The sequence below is a fragment of the Hemibagrus wyckioides genome, linkage group LG26, assembly GCF_019097595.1.
Source record: "Hemibagrus wyckioides isolate EC202008001 linkage group LG26, SWU_Hwy_1.0, whole genome shotgun sequence".
NCBI lineage: Eukaryota > Metazoa > Chordata > Actinopteri > Siluriformes > Bagridae > Hemibagrus > Hemibagrus wyckioides.
In genome coordinates this window covers 6210469-6230679 of record NC_080735.1, presented here as the reverse complement: position 1 = coordinate 6230679, position 20211 = coordinate 6210469, and the positions used below count along the sequence as shown (strand labels likewise).

The following is a 20211-nucleotide window of genomic DNA, read 5'->3' as shown; positions in this document are numbered from 1 at the left end:
TTTGCGAGCTGTCTAATTTTCTCAGATAAAAATGTTAAAGGTAATTGGTACCAATTAGCACACTATATTTATCCCATTTTAATCCCTGTCTCATTTTCTGAATACAAAAAGTGATTTGCTATGATCATAAATCTATGATTTGCTTCACGGCAGTGGCAATACTCCAATAACCTGTGGGATTCAAGATGGCCCAAAATGTGCCAAGAAATCATTCCCCACACTGTTACACACCTCCACCAGCCTGGACTGCTGACACAAGGCAGGATGGGTCCATGGATTTTGGTGTCAAATTCTATCTTACCAGAAATTGAGATCAAATGAGTCAATATTTTTAGTCTTCACCTGTCTAGTTTTGGTGGGCCTGTGCTCACTGCCACCTCAGCTTTCTCTTCTTGTCCTCAGAAGTGGAGTCTGACATGATTTTCTGATGTTGTAGCCCATCTGCCTCAGATTTCAACCTGTTATGCTTTTCTGTTCACCACAGTTGAACGGTGTGGTTAATTCAGTTACTGTAGCCTTCCTGCTAGCTCAAACCAGTTTGGCCATTCTCTGTTGACCTCTCTCATCACAAGGCATTTCCATCCACAGAACAGCTCACTGAATGTTTGACCTTTATTGAACCATTATGGTTAAACATTAAAGATTGTTGCATGTGAAAATCCCAGGAGATCAAACCAGCCTCTCTAGCATGATTATGTATGAAGTGAACACTACCTGAAGCTGCTGGCCTGCATCTGCCTGATTTTATGCATTACTTTACTAAATCCAGTGTAAATCTTTGTGCCACAGTAACCCTTCTGGGTTTTTTTGGAGCAGACAGGACAGGCCTTGCCACCCTCACACATCAATGAGACTTGGGTTCCCAACACCCAGTTACCAGTTCCTAATTTGTTCCTCTTCTGACCACTGTTATCACTACTGCTGACTGGGAACGCACCACAAGCCTTGCATTCTCAGAGACAATCCAACCTAATTGCCTTTTTTCAAAGTCACTCAGGTCTTCATGCCTGTCCATTTCTCCCACATCAGACACTCCCAGCTATCAACAACAGGAATCAAATTTTCTTTTACACACATCAGAAAGAATGAGAATAAAGAAGAAAAGAGAACAAATAAGAAACACACACCATATATTAGTTGTTTATTTAAATAATTTACATGATGACAAATACAACAATAATTTAACAAAAAAAATAAAATCATTTATAAATAAATATGTTTTGACTTTGTTATCTGAATAAAGTGCTTTTTTAGTCCAGGTGAACACTGACACACAATACAAACATTCATTTTTCACAGTGTTTTTCAATTCTCTTACAATATTCCAATATTCTCATACTTCTGAGAGGAAAACCTTTGAGTGTCAATGTATATCAGACGGTCTCAATAAGGTGTTTTTGATCTTCTGCAAAAAAATATGATAAGATTTAATTACAAGGCTGCTCACAACACAATACATTATAGGGTGTGAAAAAAAATACGGTGAAGTTTGGTATAAATACAAATACTATACTATATTGGTATATCACTGTATGTACTGATTGTGGTATATGGCACGTAATGTGAATATTTCACTTTTAAATGATGTTATATTTTAATTATGATATATAATGCAGTCACCTACAACCGTAAATTACTAAAGATTACACAAATTTGGATACGCAGACGTGCAAAAAACAGACTGATCAATTATGAATTTACTTCTAATTATTCTACAAATCTAAGAATAATTTTGTCAAACTATAATAAATCAGATGCAGATGTGACTCTAGCTATAGGACAGAAACGATAAATAGATGTTTTGTTTCAAATCTTCTTTTTAACAGAATTACGCAAGCTGAGTTTGCTCCAGTTTTTAATACTTCAATTTAACTCTAGTTCAATCTAGTTCAGCTTTCACTGACTATCATCACATGAAAAAGCGCAAGAGGCTTCAAAGACTGAGAAATGTACTGCTACCTACTTTTCCGTTTCCGATGCAAAAGAATAACAACACAACTGATAACAACACTGGTGATCATGACAAGAGCAGAAACAATATAATATCTGGGTGCCTCTGGAGTCTCTGAAAAGGGAAATAAAATAAATAGTTAATAATTCACATGGAAGCGAATTTAAAAGGATGGGAAATTATGGTGGGAAAATTTTCAGGGTTTTTTTTATTAGCAAAATAACATTGCTCTTACTTGTATCTCTTATCTGTTTCTCCACCGTAATGTTTACACTCTTCTCTATACTGCCACTTCTAGCCACACATTTCACGTATTTTCCACTGAATTGTGAATGTGGAATTGTTAGATTACTTGTAGTTGTTTCTGTACTGTCCTCATTCTTTATTGTGAACGTCTCTGATGAGTAATCGCTCAGTTCTTCCTCTTCAGACCACCAGCTGAACACCGGTCTAGGTTTACCAGTGGCTGAGCAAGAGACAACAATGTCCTTCCCCTTAGGTGTATCCGGAAACTGGGAAGTGATTTCTGATAAACCTGCATGCAAATAATAAGGTTAATATCAGACATATCCCATTTTTCCCATTTCCAAAAAAAAAAAAATCTGCTAATAATGGCAAGATGCTTTTTATCTAACAAAAAATGACATACAACAAAATCAGATGTCTTATAGAATTGTTAAAGCAATTTAAATTTACTTTACTGCTTTTTCTGATTTGTAAGAGCTCTGACCTGCTAGACTACAAACTACTGGACTGGACTATTAACTCTATAGTAAGGTGCTGACATCTGTATACACAATAATATACCATTGCATATAATAATTTACTAAGATATTTGGATGATCAGACGACATGCTTTGTTTCATTACAATGTAAACAAAAGGCAAATAAATATATTAAGCAGGTAATTGTTTATTTGATGTTGAATTTAACATTTGTGTTAAATTGTGTGGCAAGAGTCCATTTAGCTATGTCTTTGAGTTTCTACACCTTATTTAGGCTTAACATAATTAAAAGTGTTGTTTTTATAACATTATTATTATTATTATTATTAGTAGTAGTAGTAGTAGCAGCAGCAGCTTCTGTGAAACACTCTTTTAGCCTTATACATGATAAAATGTGAGATTTTTCCACATAATCCAGAACCTACCTTGTACACTGAGGCATGCTGTCTCCCTCTCGGTTCCAGACGGATACACACTGAAGGTACACACATAACAGGCTTCGTCTTTGAAAGTCACATTCTTTATCACAATAGTAGTACTTTGGACTGATGCCACGGTGACATTCACTTTGTCCACGAACGCATCGTCCACTTGGGGTTTAGAGCTCTCTGTAAAAGTGACCATACTGCGCAGGGTGCCATCATCTCTGTGTTGCTGCCAAATGACCTGCTTTACTCCAACAGCGCCCGGAAGTTCACACGAAAACGTTGCATCTCCTCCAAGGGACACATTCAAGTCCTCTCTCTTCAGTATCCCCGCTGACAAAACTGAGGAACAACAGGACATTAATATAATACACATTTACTCCTGTAAATAACATCAACATCATCATCATCATCATCATCACCAACAACAACAACAACAACAACAATAATAATAATAATAATAATAATAATAATAAGTATAAGTATACATTTTGCTTGGCATATAACAGTGAACTAATTTATAAAAACATAAATACCCAATGTAAGCAGGTTTAAGAAAACTGTATAATCCAGCATTGTGTTTCTTCTTTGGTGCATATCAACTCACAAACTACAGGCAAGCTCCTGAGCTGGAACAATATATAAGAACCAAAACCAAAAGTTATGACTCAACTCAGTATCAGCTGATCTGGAAAAACCCACTAGATATGCCAGGATCTCTCTTTAGTCATGATACTGTCTTTATGTAAGCATTCATCCCGGTAAAATGTGTCATTACTGACATGTTCCTGGAATTCCATAAATATTCAGTAATGTAGCTCTCATATGCCTTATTAAGTAAATCTATTAGCTAACAGCTATTGAACATTTACAGTGTAATTTTTTTTAACAGGTGTCTAGAATTTCATCGTAAAATGTAAAAACCTGTCCCACCTATCCACCTACCTGAATGGTTTGGAAAAAACCTGTACAACATGAACATTTCACAACAACAGTAAACAAAGCTCACTGAATCAGGTTCCCTGGAGCTACTGGGTGACAATTCCACAGAGTCTGCAACTGGTAAACAAACCTACAGTTTATTACCAGTGAATTCAAAAGAACAAGCTTTTCTACACAAGACTACTGGCAGTGGATTTCATAAACAGACAGATAATACATATGTTAATGTATTGTGATTTTAGAACAATGCAGAAACAAAGATAAGGACACATGAATTAGTGTTGTTGAGAGTGTTAAATTTACGAGTGAGAGAGCGAGAGAGAGACAGAGAGAGTGAGAGAGAGAGACAGAGAGAGTGAGAGAAAAAGAGAGAAGAAGTGAAACTAAAACAGACTCTGTGGTATTCCCCACAATCAGTCTAATGAAGATACAATGTTTGATTTTCAGGGGATTTTATATGGAAGTTTATTTACTGTTGTGTACTGTAATGTATACCCAGTACTTTCCAAGCATCAGGTTTGTCAAGTTTATCACTTGTTTTCTAGTAACATCAAGAAACTACATCTAAAATCTGACAGGAATCACAAGGTCATATGACAGATGGCCACATTCTAACACCTGCCCACTTCACGCTAATGGTTAGGGGAAGGCAACAGAGAATGACTGGAACCTGACACGTGACTGCCAAGCCTAAAGGAAATTCATATGTTTACTTCATTTCCCAGTTAGACAGTTAGAATGCTAAATTACCAGTAATGACAGGATTGTTAATACCATGGAAGCACTAGCCAAAAAATGTGATACTTAATCAGATGAGGGGATCACATATGTACACAAATCTATTCACAATCTCTCGCAAATCAAAACTATTTACATGTGGAAGAAAAAAAAAACTAAAGTGCTTGGTGGTGAAAGGTTACATTAACATGGGGCAGGAAGGCGGTGGTGGTACTAAAATTTTGCTATTCATACATGAGCTATGACATCAGAACTGAAATATAGTCAAATCATTTTAACAAGATTGTGTATTGATTACAATGATTATACCACTTCAGAGATGAAAAAATAAAAAATAAGAAGGTTGTCATGAATTGTGATAAACGATATATATATTTATAATAATTATATTAATATGATCCTTCACATAAACACATTACCACTCCTATAGTCTCATGTACAGAGGCTTGTATGGTGGATGCTCTGCCATAAATTAAGCCTAATAATAAACACTTTAAATGCATCTTTTTATATAACAATGAAAAGCATTGCTGATATGGCGAGGAGACTTTAATTTAACTTTTACTGAAGGAGAGTCAAGGTTTTGTCAGTTTCATGATACAAAATTTAACTCATATTATCACTTATGTTACGTCAACTATGCTTATATTCCCTCATCAACCTTCCTTATGACGATAATTAGAAAAAAGAAAGAAACAAACAAAAACAAAAACAAAAACACAAACTGTCATCTTACAGATGAACCAGAAAGTACAAACCACTACTTGAGACATGTGGATGTTAAGTGTTGTGGATTAAGTGTAATTAAAACATTAGTTAGTTTCATTAGTGCAAAACATGTGTTTCATTAATAAATTAAATACTGTAAATATTGGTTGTTGTAATTAAGAAATACTATATCTGATAAATACAAATTCAAAAACTATTTTAAAAAATACTTGTTTGTTTTGTGTATCTACCTAATTTTCTATATTATTATCAAAATCACTTTCTTGCCTGTAACATGGTTATACATCATATTTGTATGCTTACTGTTCATTAAGATGTTTTGTTTTGTAGTAGAATCCATAGCTAAATTGGATGGTATAAAAAACGTTAAAGAATATCAGCTAAAGATCTGATCCAGTTAAATGTTACAAATTACATCAGGAGCAGTATTTTGTGTGCTTAAGGCCTTTCTCCTCCCTTCACTTTAACTCAGATTGGACAAACTTTTTTACCCAAAGTCCACCTGAAAATATTGAAACCATGTTGCTGCTGTTGTAAAAACTCTGACAGAATTAAATTTCCTTTATTAATGTGGTCTGGTCACCTCACATTCAGTCTTTACATGAAATGCCTAGTCACTAGTTATGTCACTAGTTATCTTGACCAAGCAGTGGACATTTCTGTGCGACAAACTTATATGCTCTTGGTTTATATCAGAGCATACCTGCATTTGGTATTTATACATTTAAAAACTTCCCTTCAGTGAAACATCTCATTCATATATGCACAAATCAGAGACAAATGAAATCTAGGGGCTTTTGACTGTAGTACATGTAAAGGTTAGCCCAGTCACAAAAACAACACAATGAGTAAAGCACGACATTTTCTTTAAATTTTGATGTTTTTTTTTTTGTGATAAATGGCAAACCACTATAAATTATTATAAATCATTGATGGCACATTTGCATTTGATAACACCAACATTAATTATAGTGCAAAATGACTAGTAATAAATGGCCAAAATAAATAAATATATTTTGCAGTGAAACCAGTGTAGTCACTGCACCTGAAAAGGCAGAAATTTGGAGAGAAACTGTCATGACCGGCCCATCAACCCTGACCTCCGTGGTGGTGTGTTCGTCCTCACGCCATGGAGTAAGACACAAATGTAGGATAAAATGAAGCACTGCTTTATTAACATAAACACGAGACATGGGGTAGACTAACTGAACACTAGACATGACAAGGAACTAAATCAAAAACAAAACCTAGATCTAAAAATCTTAACATAATCTATGGCAAAAACCAAGTCCACAGAACAGATTAACAATGACAGGTACACAAGGATCCCTATTTATAGGGCTAGACATTAAGGTAAATGGGGAACAGGTGATACAACAGGAAGAATTGGAGAACAATTGAAAAGGCATGACACAAAATACACATGAAGAAGCAGGCTTCCAAGATTCGCCTGCCAGCACCCTCTCTGGGCCTGACAGGGAACTGTCCAGCTGTTCCTGACAGAAACCCAGAGTCTGTAATTATTCAGTTTTAGAAAAGCAGGAGACTCTGCCCAGCATTGGAGGACACTGCAACAACTCTTTACCTTTACCAAGTCCTTACCTTTACATTTCCTAAACACGCCATAATGTGCTCTTTGCCAAATTTAAGGCCAGAGTAATAATTATTATAACAAATTTTCACTAGGCATGCCAGCTTTTTAAAACTGGTGTTCATCACTTTCTAGGCAAACTTTATAACTCACTTATAAACTATTCCATTCTGCACGTTGCAACCCTTCTTGTTGTTGCAAACAGCATAATCTTTGTAGTTGAAGGCTGCTATCTTTTGGAGCAAGACTGTCACAAAGTGACACCTTTGGTGCTTGGCCCCTTGGAGTTGGCACTAAATAAATGATTAAATTATTCTATAAGTAACTATGTTAGAAATATTTAGTGTATCATGCCCATCACTTATTCTCTGTTACAGGCAGAACACATGCAGTTCTACAGCTCCGAATCTAGCAATTGGTGCCTACAGTGAAACATGGTGGTTGCAGTGTCCTTAAGTGGGGCTGCATGAGTGCTGCTGGTGTCGGGGAGCTGCATTTCATTGATGGCCTCATGAATTCACAGATGTACTGCTCTATACTGAAAGAGAAGATGCTGCTATCACTCCATGCTCTTGGTCGTCGTGCACTTTTCCAACATGACAATGATCCTAAATGCACATCTAAGGCCACTGTTGGATTTCTGAAGAAGAACAGGGTGAAAGTGATTCACTGGAAAGTATGTCTCCTGATGTGAACCCAATCGAACACCTATGGGGAATTCTGAAGAGACAAGTTGAGCATCACTCTCCATCCAGCATCCAGTCTCTAAAAGAGTTCATTATGTTGCAAAATGTCACCAACTTGTTCATTCTATGCCTAGAAGACTTGGTGCTGTCATTAAACATCATGGAGGCCATACAAAGTACTAGATGTAGTAGTTTTTGTTGTGGGGTGTACTCATTTTTGCATCACCCTAATTTGAATAAAACTGAAAAATGTGTAATCTAAGTTATATTATTAACCTTACTTTCATGTTATAAGTTAAACAGATGTTTTATTAAACTTAGTCTTGTCAACATTTTGGAGATTGTTTTTGTGTTCATTGAGATATTGTTTAAAATGTTACTTTTCAAAGGGGGTGCACTCATTTACACTGAGCACTGTGTGTTGTGCCACATCTTTCCGTCTTTTAGGAGAAATATACGAGAAAGGGGAGGACAAAAACTTTCTGGAGTCGTGGACGTCACTTCCGGAGCTCTGACCATGGAAAGATCAAGGTCTATTAATTAAAATATAATTAATTCGTTCCTATGGTGACAAATAAAATGACATCAGAAATGTACATAAATTCTATTCAATTTATTTGCATGGCGCTTTTAACAATGGACGTTGTCTTAAAGCAGCTTTAAAGAAATATAGAAACATAGGGGGAAAAATATAAAGTTAAAAGTTACTGTTTTTATGAAAAATCTTGCGAGATTGGTTGTATTAGAAGGCAGGGCTGCACGGCTCACAGCACTTTTGGCTATTGGCTGTGCTCTGCCACTTCTCTTGCTGTGATTGGTCCGATGTGTAGCAGGTCTGTTTTGGGAAAAAGCCTACTGCGGAAGTCAGTGCTGCAGAAATAAGGGGCTAGTTAGGCTAGATCAATATTATTTATCCTATTTGTGTTTGAAATTAATAAATAAACACAGAGTTTGAAATGAATGTGTTTATAAATGTGAAGGTAGGTTTGTACATATCAGGATCCCTGGGGTATTCAATCATGGTGTGTATCTAAGGATGGTGTTTAGTGTGTGAGGATGGTGTTTAGTGTGTGAGGATGGTGTTTAGTGAGTGTTAATGTATTCATTGATAGAGACTTCTAAGCACTTTTGTACATCTGGATAAGTGTGTTTGCCAAATGCCAGAAATGTAAATGTAATGTAAATGTATTTTACACACTCGCAAATACCAGAGCTTAAAGATTTGTGGGAAACTTCTGCCTAGAGGTGGCACCTTCAGTGTGGAAAATAGGGGCCCAGCCCATTCCCACAGAAATAATCAACCTCCTAAGACCTGAGCTTGCATTTTAGATTTCTTCTACCTATTTGGGGTTAGGAGGAAGCAATAAATATAATAAACAGATATTATCTTTGAACATGAAGCCACTTCTTTTGTGTACAACAGGTTCCAGTTACAAAGAATTAAGTATTATGGTGCACACAACCAAAAATGTGATGTCCACGTATGTGGACGCCAGGTGGTAGGAGGTTAAAAATTGTAGCTGCTTTTAACCCAGTTTCCAGCTTCGATGGATGCAACTGTAATTATCTTAAGCTCTCTCTAAAATTCACTGAGGAATTTCTGAGTATGGATGGACTATTAGCATGATCAGGCAATTTTGCACTAATTTGATTAAGTTATATAGACCAAATTATGTTAGGGCTAATTTTTGTGATGATATTCAGGGAAACCATTTAATCAAATATCTAATCAGGATAGTACATAACAAAAATACAACATATTGTAAACATGCCAGGGGAAGTCCACTCACCACCAGCTATACACTGTTTCACTGAAAGCTCAGTATTCAGTGCTCAAAACAGAACTGACCCATTAGTATCCTGTCTCCCAGTCTAACCTATTGTTGGAAAGCCTACTATTTTACTTGTTTTGTAAGACTGGACTGAGTCTCTGTTTCCAGGCCAATGATGACACACAGTCTCACAAAGAGATTGTTCTCTGCCCAGCACAACCAATTTTCAACTTCTCTGCTCTTTCATTTAACTGGTTTGCAGTTTGAGATTAATTTTATTTGAGTTGGGCAGAGTCATAAAAATGCTTGAGGGTAAATGCGTTTCCATACATTGCATACAGCATACCTTTTTATACCCCTTGGCCTCTCTGTAGAACAATAGAAAAAGTCTCCTGTGTTGACCAGGTGGTACTATGTATATACACTATATTGCCAAAAGTATTCGCTCACCTGCCTTGACTCGCATATGAACTTAAGTGACATCCCATTTCTAATCCATAGGGTTCAATATGACGTCGGTCCACCCTTTGCAGCTATAACAGCTTCAACTATTCTGGGAAGGCTGTCCACAAGGTTTAGGAGTGTGTTTATGGGAATTTTTGACCATTCTTCCAGAAGCGCATTTGTGAGGTCACACACTGATGTTGGACGAGAAGGCCTGGCTCTCAGTCTCCGCTCTAATTCATCCCAAAGGTGTTCTATCGGGTTGAGGTCAGGACTCTGTGCAGGCCAGTCAAGTTCATCCACACCAGACTCTGTCATCCATGTCTTTATGGACCTTGCTTTGTGCACTGGTGCACAGTCATGTTGGAAGAGGAAGGGGCCAGCTCCAAACTGTTCCCACAAAGTTGGGAGCATGGAATTGTCCAAAATGTCTTGGTATGCTGAAGCATTCAGAGTTCCTTTCACTGGAACTAAGGGGCCAAGCCCAGCTCCTGAAAAACAACCCCACACCATAATCCCCCCTCCACCAAACTTTACACTTGGCACAATGCAGTCAGACAAGTACCGTTCTCCTGGCAACCGCCAAACCCAGACTCGTCCATCAGATTGCCAGATGGAGAAGCACGATTCGTCACTCCAGAGAACGCGTCTCCACTGCTCTAGAGTCCAGTGGCGGCGTGCTTTACACCACTGCATCCGACGCTTTGCATTGCACTTGGTGATGTATGGCTTGGATGCAGCTGCTCGGCCATGGAAACCCATTCCATGAAGCTCTCTGTGCACTGTTCTTGAGCTAATCTGAAGGCCACATGAAGTTTGGAGGTCTGTAGCGATTGACTCTGCAGAAAGTTGGCGACCTCTTCGCACTATGCGCCTCAGCATCCGCTGACCCGCTCCGTCAGTTTACGTGGCCTACCACTTCATGGCTGAGTTGCTGTCGTTCCCAAACACTTCCACGTTCTTATAATACAGCTGACAGTTGACTGTGGAATATTTAGGAGCGAGGAAATTTCACGACTGGATTTGTTGCACAGGTGGCATCCTATCACAGTTCCACGCTGGAATTCACTGAGCTCCTGAGAGCGACCCATTCTTTCACAAATGTTTGTAAAAACAGTCTGCATGCCTAGGTGCTTGATTTTATACACCTGTGGCCATGGAAGTGATTGGAAGACCTGATTCTGATTATTTGGATGGGTGAGCGAATACTTTTGGCAATATAGTGTATGTGTATGCAGGAAGGTGTAAGTGTGAAAAAAAACACATGTTGCAAAATACAAAATTGTATACTCTAAATGTTATTTCCTAAACATCTGAGTTTATCAAAATATCTACAAAGAATTTTACCTTGTATCGTGAGACGAACATCTGTTTCATAAGATCCACTTGGAAATACATCGAAGATGCAGGTGTAGATTCCTTCATCTAAAACAGTAAGATTATGTAGAAGAATTGAACCGTCCAGTCCTGTGTAGCTCCCTGCAAATTTTACTCTGTCCCTCGCTCCGTTTATATATTCCTGTTTGCCACCTGATGTCATAACCAAAAGATCTGTAATTGATGGCTTTTCCTTTGTTCGCCTTTGCCACCTAATACTCAGCAGAGGCTCTGCTGTCTCAACCACTTGACAGAACAACTTTGCATCATCTCCTGCTGTCACAGTCACATCCCGACCAATGACCCTTATGGCTGTATAAAAAAAAAGGGGGGGAGAGAAAGAGAATATTTTAATAATATATGAAATATGATGTTTACACCATGAGAATATTGTTGTTTTCCTCCAGAGAGCTTACTCTGCATTGTGCGCCTCTACTGTGCAGTGAACCAATCAGAATTCCAGTGAATGCTTACTGGTTAGTTAAGAAGAGTCTGATTTTGTACCATGTAAGGTTTACTTTTCTTCTAGGAGTTTTAGTAAAGGTGTCAGAGTAATATTGTTTCAACATCTTGAGTAATGTGATTCTAGTCTGTGCTTTGGCTGGTATGGCTATGGTACAAGTTTCTGGATGTCCATGACTGCACGGTCCATGAAACTTGTACCATAGCCATACCAGTGTTGTCTTTGCTGTGTGAATTGGCTGACTGTCATTCAAAAAGTGGGGCAACTTCATATTAATGCCCATGCTTTTGGAGCATATGTCCACCAAGTTCACATACACCCACCAATCACTTTATTCGATACAACTGTTCACTTATTCATGCACTTTTAGTTATCCAATCAAATGGCAGCAGTGCAATACATACAATCACACAGGCGCAGGCCAGTAGCCTCCAGTAACGTTCACATCAACCATCAGAATGGAGAAAAAATGTGTGATCTCTGTGCTTTTGAGCATGGCATGACTCTTATTGGCAGACAGGCTGGTATGAATATCTCTGTAACTACTGATCTGCAGAAAAGCATCTCAGAATACAAAGCACATTGACCAGCTATAACAGCAGAAGAACAGGAAAGGTTCCACTTCTGTCAGCCAAGAACAGAAAGCTTAGGCTGCAGTTGATACAAGCTCACCAAAACTAGACAGCTGAAGACCAGAAAACGTAGCCTGGTCTGATGAATTTCCATTTCAAATGAGGCACACTGATTGTAGGTGTAACTGCTGCCTTTATACTGCTTATGCAGTTTATATATTTGGTTTACATTTTTGGCAATGAGTGGAATATAGTTGAAAACAGGAAAAAAGAAGAACTGGGGTCAGGTATCAGATTCTGACAGTGAAAAAGGAAAAGACCAAATTAGGAGAAGAAAGGAAGAACACAAGGTATTGATAAAATTTAACTTTAACTAAAATTTGACTGAGCCTATATCTGCAATAAATCCATTCAAGTTAACTAAAGCGATCAATGACGAGATAGGACAGATTCACAGTGCTAAAACGCTCAGAGATGGGAATCCGGGATGGGACAGCCGGCAGCAAAAAAGGCACTTGGGCTAATGATGATACTAGAGAAAAAAGTTTCATGTTCAATCCCAGAAAAGAAGAACTGGGTAAGAGGAGTGATATCTGGAATTCTGACTGATATGTCAGCAGAAAGAATTAAAGAGAAAATCTCAGGAGCAGTAGTAAAGGAGGTGAGAAGACTGCTTTATGTAAAAGTTAAAGAAAGGAAGGAAAGCCTATCAGTGATGGTTCTTTTTGATGAGGAAAAATTGCCTGTAAAGCATAAACCTGGGCTAAATGAGGTATGCGGTCCGACCATATGTACCTCCCCCGTTAAGATGTTATAAATGCCAAAGATATGGACATGTAGCGGCAGTTTGTAGAGGAAAGCAAAGATGTGCAAGATATGGAGGGTAACATGATTATGGTAAATGCAAACAAGTCCTAAATTTTGTAATTGTGGGGGACAGCATAGTGCAGGGTACAGAGGATGCCAGGAGAGACAGAAAATGGTGAAGGCACAAAATGTCAGAGTAGGAGAAGGATTATATGCAGAGGCCCTGAAGAAAGTTGAAAAAGAAACGAGAGCCAAAGATAATGGAAAGAGCTGCAACTAAAGGTAGGGAAGATAGTGTGGAAGAAACTGAGACAAATCCACAGGAGGTGGACAAAATTTCATTCATAGCAGAAGTAGTCAATTTTCAGCTCAAACAGATAGCAGGACTGAGAGAATTAAAATTATTGTAAAAGCAGCAGAAAAGTATGTGAAATTAGAAGGAATCAGTATGGAGATGAAATGAAAGACTTAAGGCACAAGTAGGAAACTCCCAGACCTGTTGTGGCTATTAATGGCCCTGACAATATTACAATGGAATGCAAGAAGTTTGATTGCAAACGGGCAGGAATTTAAGAATTTCATCATAAATCAAGATAAATGTCCAAATATAATCTGTGTTCAGGAATCCTGGCTTCAACCATGCTTAAATTTCACACTTCAGGCATATATTGCAATTCATAGAGGCAGACAAGGTGGAAATGAGAGGGGAATAGAGGAAGAGGAAGTAGCAGTAGAAATATGGGAAGGAACAGAAAGTATAAAAATCATAAACATATATAAAACATGTAGGAAGCTTAACATAAGAAATTTAGAAAGGATTGGTGGGGAAGGAAAACAAAAGATAATATGGTGCGGAGATTTTAACTCTCATAGTTCACTGTGGGGGTGTGAAAATGCAGATCACAATGGGGTGGTGGTGGAAGCATTAGTAGACATTAAAGGATTAGTGTGTTTAAACGATGGGTCAGGAACTAGAATAGATATAGGTAGTGGAAAGCTATCAGCCATAGACATAGTAACTGGACAGTTCTAACCCAGAACAATATAGGAAGTGACCATTTCCCAATTCTCTGTGAAATCAGGATAAATATTGAAAAACAGGAGGTGGAAAAATGGAAAGATGGAATTTTAAAAAGGCTAACTGAGACAAATATGTGGAAAACTGTGAATCCTATCTGAAGAAGTTGCCGAATGAAATAGAAGATGTAGATGGGTTTAACACAGAAGTCTCCAAGGCAATAAGAAGAGCAGCAGAGGTAGCAATCGAGAAAAAGAAAACAGGCAATATGAAACGAGTGGTTCCATGGTGGAATGAGGAATGCAGCAAGGCAATCTCCATGAGGAAAAAAGCACTTAAGAAAGTAAGAAGTAGTTTTAGCACAACTGAGTTAATAAATTATAAAAGGGAGAACATAGGCATAAGGGTCAGATTTGTATGGGTACCAGCACATGTTGGAATATCGGGAAATGAGGAAGCAGATAACTTTGCAAAAAAGGCACTAAAGGAACCAGATATTAACATCAGGGTGCAGGAATAAAAGGATTGATTGGATATGAGATGAAAAAGAGATGGCAGAACATATGGGACACAGAAACAAAAGGAAGATATCTATATGTAATACAAAGAAATGTGGGGATGGAAAGGAAGCATAATAAAAGCAGGAAAAAGGATGTGATTATGACAAGATTACGAATCAGCCATACATTACTAAACCAAAATTTATACAAAAAAGGGAAACACGAAAATGGAAATTGCATTAAATGTGGGCACCCTGAAACAATATCGCACTAGAATGCACTGCAACAAATATAGAAAGGTCCAAGCTATTTCAATCACTAAAAGACTGTGGCATTAAAAACTATACACTTAAGGAAATACTAGAAGGAAGAAACTTTCAAATATTTAGATATCTGAATGTCACAGGACTGACAAATCGGATTATATATATATATATATATATATATATATATATATATATATATATATATATATATATATATATATATATATATATATATATATATATATATACACTATATTTCCAAAAGTATTCGCTCACCTGCCTTGACTCGCATATGAACTTAAGTGACATCCCATTCCTAATCCATAGGGTTCAATATGACGTCGGTCCACCCTTTGCAGCTATAACAGCTTCAACTCTTCTGGGAAGGCTGTCCACAAGGTTTAGGAGTGTGTTTATGGGAATTTTTGACCATTCTTCCAGAAGCGCATTCGTGAGGTCACACACTGATGTTGGACGAGAAGGCCTGGCTCTCAGTCTCCGCTCTAATTCATCCCAAAGGTGTTCTATCGGGTTGAGGTCAGGACTCTGTGCAGGCCAGTGAAGTTCATCCACACCAGACTCTGTCATCCATGTCTTTATGGACCTTGCTTTGTGCACTGGTGCACAGTCATGTTGGAAGAGGAAGGGGCCAGCTCCAAACTGTTCCCACAAAGCTGGGAGCATGGAATTGTCCAAAATGTCTTGGTATGCTGAAGCATTCAGAGTTCCTTTCACTGGAACTAAGGGGCCAAGCCCAGCTCCTGAAAAACAACCCCACACCATAATCCCCCCTCCACCAAACTTTACACTTGGCACAATGCAGTCAGACAAGTACCGTTCTCCTGGCAACCGCCAAACCCAGACTCGTCCATCAGATTGCCAGATGGAGAAGCGCGATTCGTCACTCCAGAGAACGTGTCTCCACTGCTCTAGAGTCCAGTGGCGGCGTGCTTTACACCACTGCATCCGACGCTTTGCATTGCACTTGGTGATGTAAACCCATTCCATGAAGCTCTCTGCGCACTGTTCTTGAGCTAATCTGAAGGCCACATGAAGTTTGGAGGTCTGTAGTGATTGACTTCGCACTATGCGCCTCAGCATCCGCTGACCCGCTCCGTCAGTTTACGTGGCCTACCACTTCATGGCTGAGTTGCTGTCGTTCCCAAACACTTCCACGTTCTTATAATACAGCTGACAGTTGACTGTGGAATATTTAGGAGCGAGGAAATTTCACGACTGGATTTGTTGCACAGGTGGCATCCTATCACAGTTCCACGCTGGAATTCACTGAGCTCCTGAGAGCGACCCATTCTTTCACAAATGTTTGTAAAAACAGTCTGCATGCCTAGGTGCTTGATTTTATACACCTGTGGCCATGGAAGTGATTTGGAACACCTGATTCTGATTATTTGGATGGGTGAGCGAATACTTTTGGCAATATAGTGGGTGTGTGTGTAATATATATATATATATATATATATATATATATATATATATATATATATATATACACTTCCATGGCCACAGGTGTATAAAATCAAGAACCTAGGCATGCAGACTGTTTTTACAAACATTTGTGAAAGAATGGATCGCTCTCAGGAGCTCAGTGAATTCCAGCGTGGAACTGTGATAGGATGCCACCTGTGTAACAATATATATATATATATATATATATATATATATATATATATATATATATTTATATATATATATATTTATATATATATATATATATATTTTCTTCTTCTTCTTTCCTCAATCTGCACTGCTATCAACCAAGTTGTGCTCGATACTCTCGTTTACATAACAGAACAGAGCAGTATGGAACGGATGCTCCGCTAAATGTTTGTTTTAGCCATGAAAGGACTTAAAGTATCACAAAGAAGACTATTTCCCTTCTTCATTGCATGCAGCCAATGAGGTATTTATTGTTATTCTATGTCTTAAAGGGTGTAAAACCATTTCATGCTATCACTAGGTGTGTTTACATGGACACTTGTAATCCGATGGTAACAGGACTAGAAGCACAATCAGATTAAAAAAGTGTCATGTAAACACGTCAATCAGATGGAATTTGCCACATCCGATTAAAATTTCAATCGAATGGTAAGGGGTGGTTTAAACCATTTTTAGTCCGAGAGGACATGTAAACACTTAATCAGATGGAATATGTTCCTGGAAAGTTCTGTGCATGTGCAATGACGCAAGAATAACGTATGACGTACGGATGTTGTCGTAGGTAAAATGGCGGGCGCTAAGCAAAACTGGTCTGTGGGTGAGAGTACATTGTTAATTAATATTTTAAAAGAAGAAAATGTAGTTACAAGACTAGACGGACGCAAGTCACGCAACAGCGAGCTTTTAAAACAGGTTTATGAAAAGCTGAAAGAAACAGATGTAAACTGGACAATTGACCAAATAAATAACAGATGGAAATCTCTTAAGGCTGCTTATTACAAGGCACACTCACAGAACAACAAAAGTGGAGAATCGCCGCCGACTTTCCCGTTCTTTAGCATCATGGATGAGATAATTGGAGGAAGACCCTTAGTAAACGCGATCTAATCCGATTCAAATCATGTGTCATGTAAACGCGCATAACAATCTGATTACTTTATACTGCGTTGATGTAAACGCTGCGATCGGATTCGTCAATCTGATTGAATTCAGTCCGATCTGATTAAAAAGTGTCCATGTAAACGCACCTACTGTGTGTTAATGTGTTTGTTACCAATGTGTTCAGTTTTCATGGTGGATTTCTAGGAACATCTTCGTATAAACCAGTAGCAAGAAAACCACTTGTGTCTGTATGTGCTTGGAGGGAGATACAGTATGGTCAGAATTTATTTCAACAGTCCATGCTGGTGGAGATGGTGTAATGCTGTGGTGAATGTTTTCTTGTCAGACAGTTTCTAGGCCTGTTAATGCCAATCAATCATTGCTTGAATGACTGCTTTATTGAGTACTGGTCCGTGTTGACCATCTGCCTGAGCAAAAAACCTCAAACTGGTCTCACAATGACAAGAAGTTCAGTGTCCTTTCCAGTCACCAGACCTGAATCCACAGAGGGATGTGGCAGAACAGGAGATTCGCAGCATTAAGGTGCATGTGATGCAAATAGGGAGGCCCTACCCAGTATTAATTATTAAAGGGTTGTTATTAAAGTTATTAATGGTTATTAAAATGTTCAGGGAGTGTACATGTGTTTATCTGGTGTCCACATAATTTTGGCACTATACTAAAATGTAATAATTTATCTGCAAAAGAAACAGCTAGGCAGTGTAGAAACATTAGGACTTTCCACTGTTAAGATACAAGAACATAAGAACTCCTCATGGCTGAACTGTTTGGATTTTTAAAAATCCCTTACTAATTTTGTCTTGAGATCATATTAGCCTGGGTTTGGTGGTGATTGTATCAATGTCTTGAGATCATATTAGCCTGGGTTTGGTGGTGATTGTATCAATTCCCTAGGAGGAGTATTTCAAATTCCATTGGGTGCGTTTTGCAAACAAATCAAAATAACTCACTTCCTGTGGATTAGAATTAATGACATGCAGTGAGAAAGTTGTTCAGTTCAATGAGATCTAAGTTTCTACTCATTAAGATGCATATGCAAAAAATGCAGCCCAACATCATCATTCGGTTAACCAATTCAGAAAGAGTTCCCACCTTCAATGCTGGTAAAAAAAAAAGCACTAGCAAAATCCTAGACAACGCCATGTTAACCCCGTGCTAAAATAAAGTATTTTACAGCATTTAATTTTCTATTTTGCTTAATTTCATCCATCGAACCGATATAGATCCATCTCCAGTCGGCTTCTTCCTGTTATGTAACGTTTCCTCCTCCTTCTTCTTCTTGTTTATTGGTGAATAACTCCTTAGCATCATTATCGCCACCTACTGTACTGGATGTGAAGTAAGTTTACATGGATAATGAGTCTGAAATTTTTGAAGCGGGTATTTTGGTGGATGTTCTGTATTCCTTCCAATCTATGGTGCACTCAGTTCACATGCTCATGCTAGCGCTGCGTGTTTAGCTCCTCGAACACTCACACTTAGCTCTTCATGCCCCAGATTGGGTAGAATACTCCCATCCACACGTATTATAATCTAGATCCTAAACCTGAGTCATATATACACTATATTGCCAAAAGTATTCTCTCACCCATCCAAATAATCAGAATCAGGTGTTCCAATCACTTCCATGGCCACAGGTGTATAAAATCAAGCACCTAGGCATGCAGACTGTTTTTACAAACATTTGTGAAAGAATGGGTCGCTCTCAGGAGCTCAGTGAATTCCAGCGTGGAACTGTGATAGGATGCCACCTGTGCAACAAATCCAGTCGTGAAATTTCCTCGCTCCTAAATATTCCACAGTCAACTGTCAGCTGTATTATAAGAACGTGGAAGTGTTTGGGAACGACAGCAACTCAGCCACGAAGTGGTAGGCCACGTAAATTGACGGAGCGGGGTCAGCGGATGCTGAGGCGCATAGTGCGAAGAGGTTGCCAACTTTCTACAGAGTCAATCGCTACAGACCTCCAAACTTCATGTGGCCTTCAGATTAGCTCAAGAACAGTGCGCAGAGAGCTTCATGGGATGGGTTTCCATGGCCGAGCAGCTGCATCCAAGCCATACATCACCAAGTGCAATGCAAAGCGTCGGATGCAGTGGTGTAAAGCACGCCGACACTGGACTCTAGAGCAGTGGAGATGCGTTCTCTGGAGTGACGAATCGCGCTTCTCCATCTGGCAATCTGATGGACGAGTCTGGGTTTGGCGGTTGCCAGGAGAACGGTACTTGTCTGACTGCATTGTGCCAAGTGTAAAGTTTGGTGGAGGGGGGATTATGGTGTGGGGTTGTTTTTCAGGAGCTGGGCTTGACCCCTTAGTTCCAGTGAAAGGAACTCTGAATGCTTCAGTATACCGAGACATTTTGGACAATTCCATGCTCCCAACTTTGTGGGAACAGTTTGGAGCTGGCCCCTTCCTCTTCCAACATGACTGTGCACCAGTGCACAAAGCAAGGTCCATAAAGACATGGATGACAGAGTCTGGTGTGGATGAACTTGACTGGCCTGCACAGAGTCCTGACCTCAACCCGATAGAACACCTTTGGGATGAATTAGAGCGGAGACTGAGAGCCAGGCCTTCTCGTCCAACATCAGTGTGTGACCTCACAAATGCGCTTCTGGAAGAAT

General features: G+C 38.8%; 1 protein-coding gene across 3 annotated transcripts; it reads right to left on the bottom strand.

Moving 5' to 3' along the window:
• Window positions 1-1126: 1126 nt before the first annotated feature.
• LOC131346774 (OX-2 membrane glycoprotein-like) lies at window positions 1127-18843 on the bottom strand. 3 transcript variants are annotated; one of them, XM_058380385.1, is made up of 6 exons: window positions 15283-15441; window positions 11351-11692; window positions 3102-3443; window positions 2187-2486; window positions 1964-2065; window positions 1127-1405 (listed from the first exon to the last, which is right to left on the bottom strand). In XM_058380385.1, exons 1-6 carry the CDS (start codon window positions 15296-15298, stop codon window positions 1374-1376), a joined length of 1134 nt encoding a protein of 377 aa, XP_058236368.1. In that variant the 5' UTR covers window positions 15299-15441; the 3' UTR covers window positions 1127-1373. The 3 variants fall into 3 exon arrangements, with proteins under 3 accessions (XP_058236368.1, XP_058236369.1, XP_058236371.1); XM_058380386.1 differs by lacking the exon at window positions 15283-15441 and adding an exon at window positions 18679-18843 and having other exon boundaries at window positions 1130-1405; XM_058380388.1 differs by lacking the exons at window positions 11351-11692; window positions 15283-15441 and adding an exon at window positions 3638-3784 and having other exon boundaries at window positions 1139-1405.
• Window positions 18844-20211: the final 1368 nt, after the last annotated feature.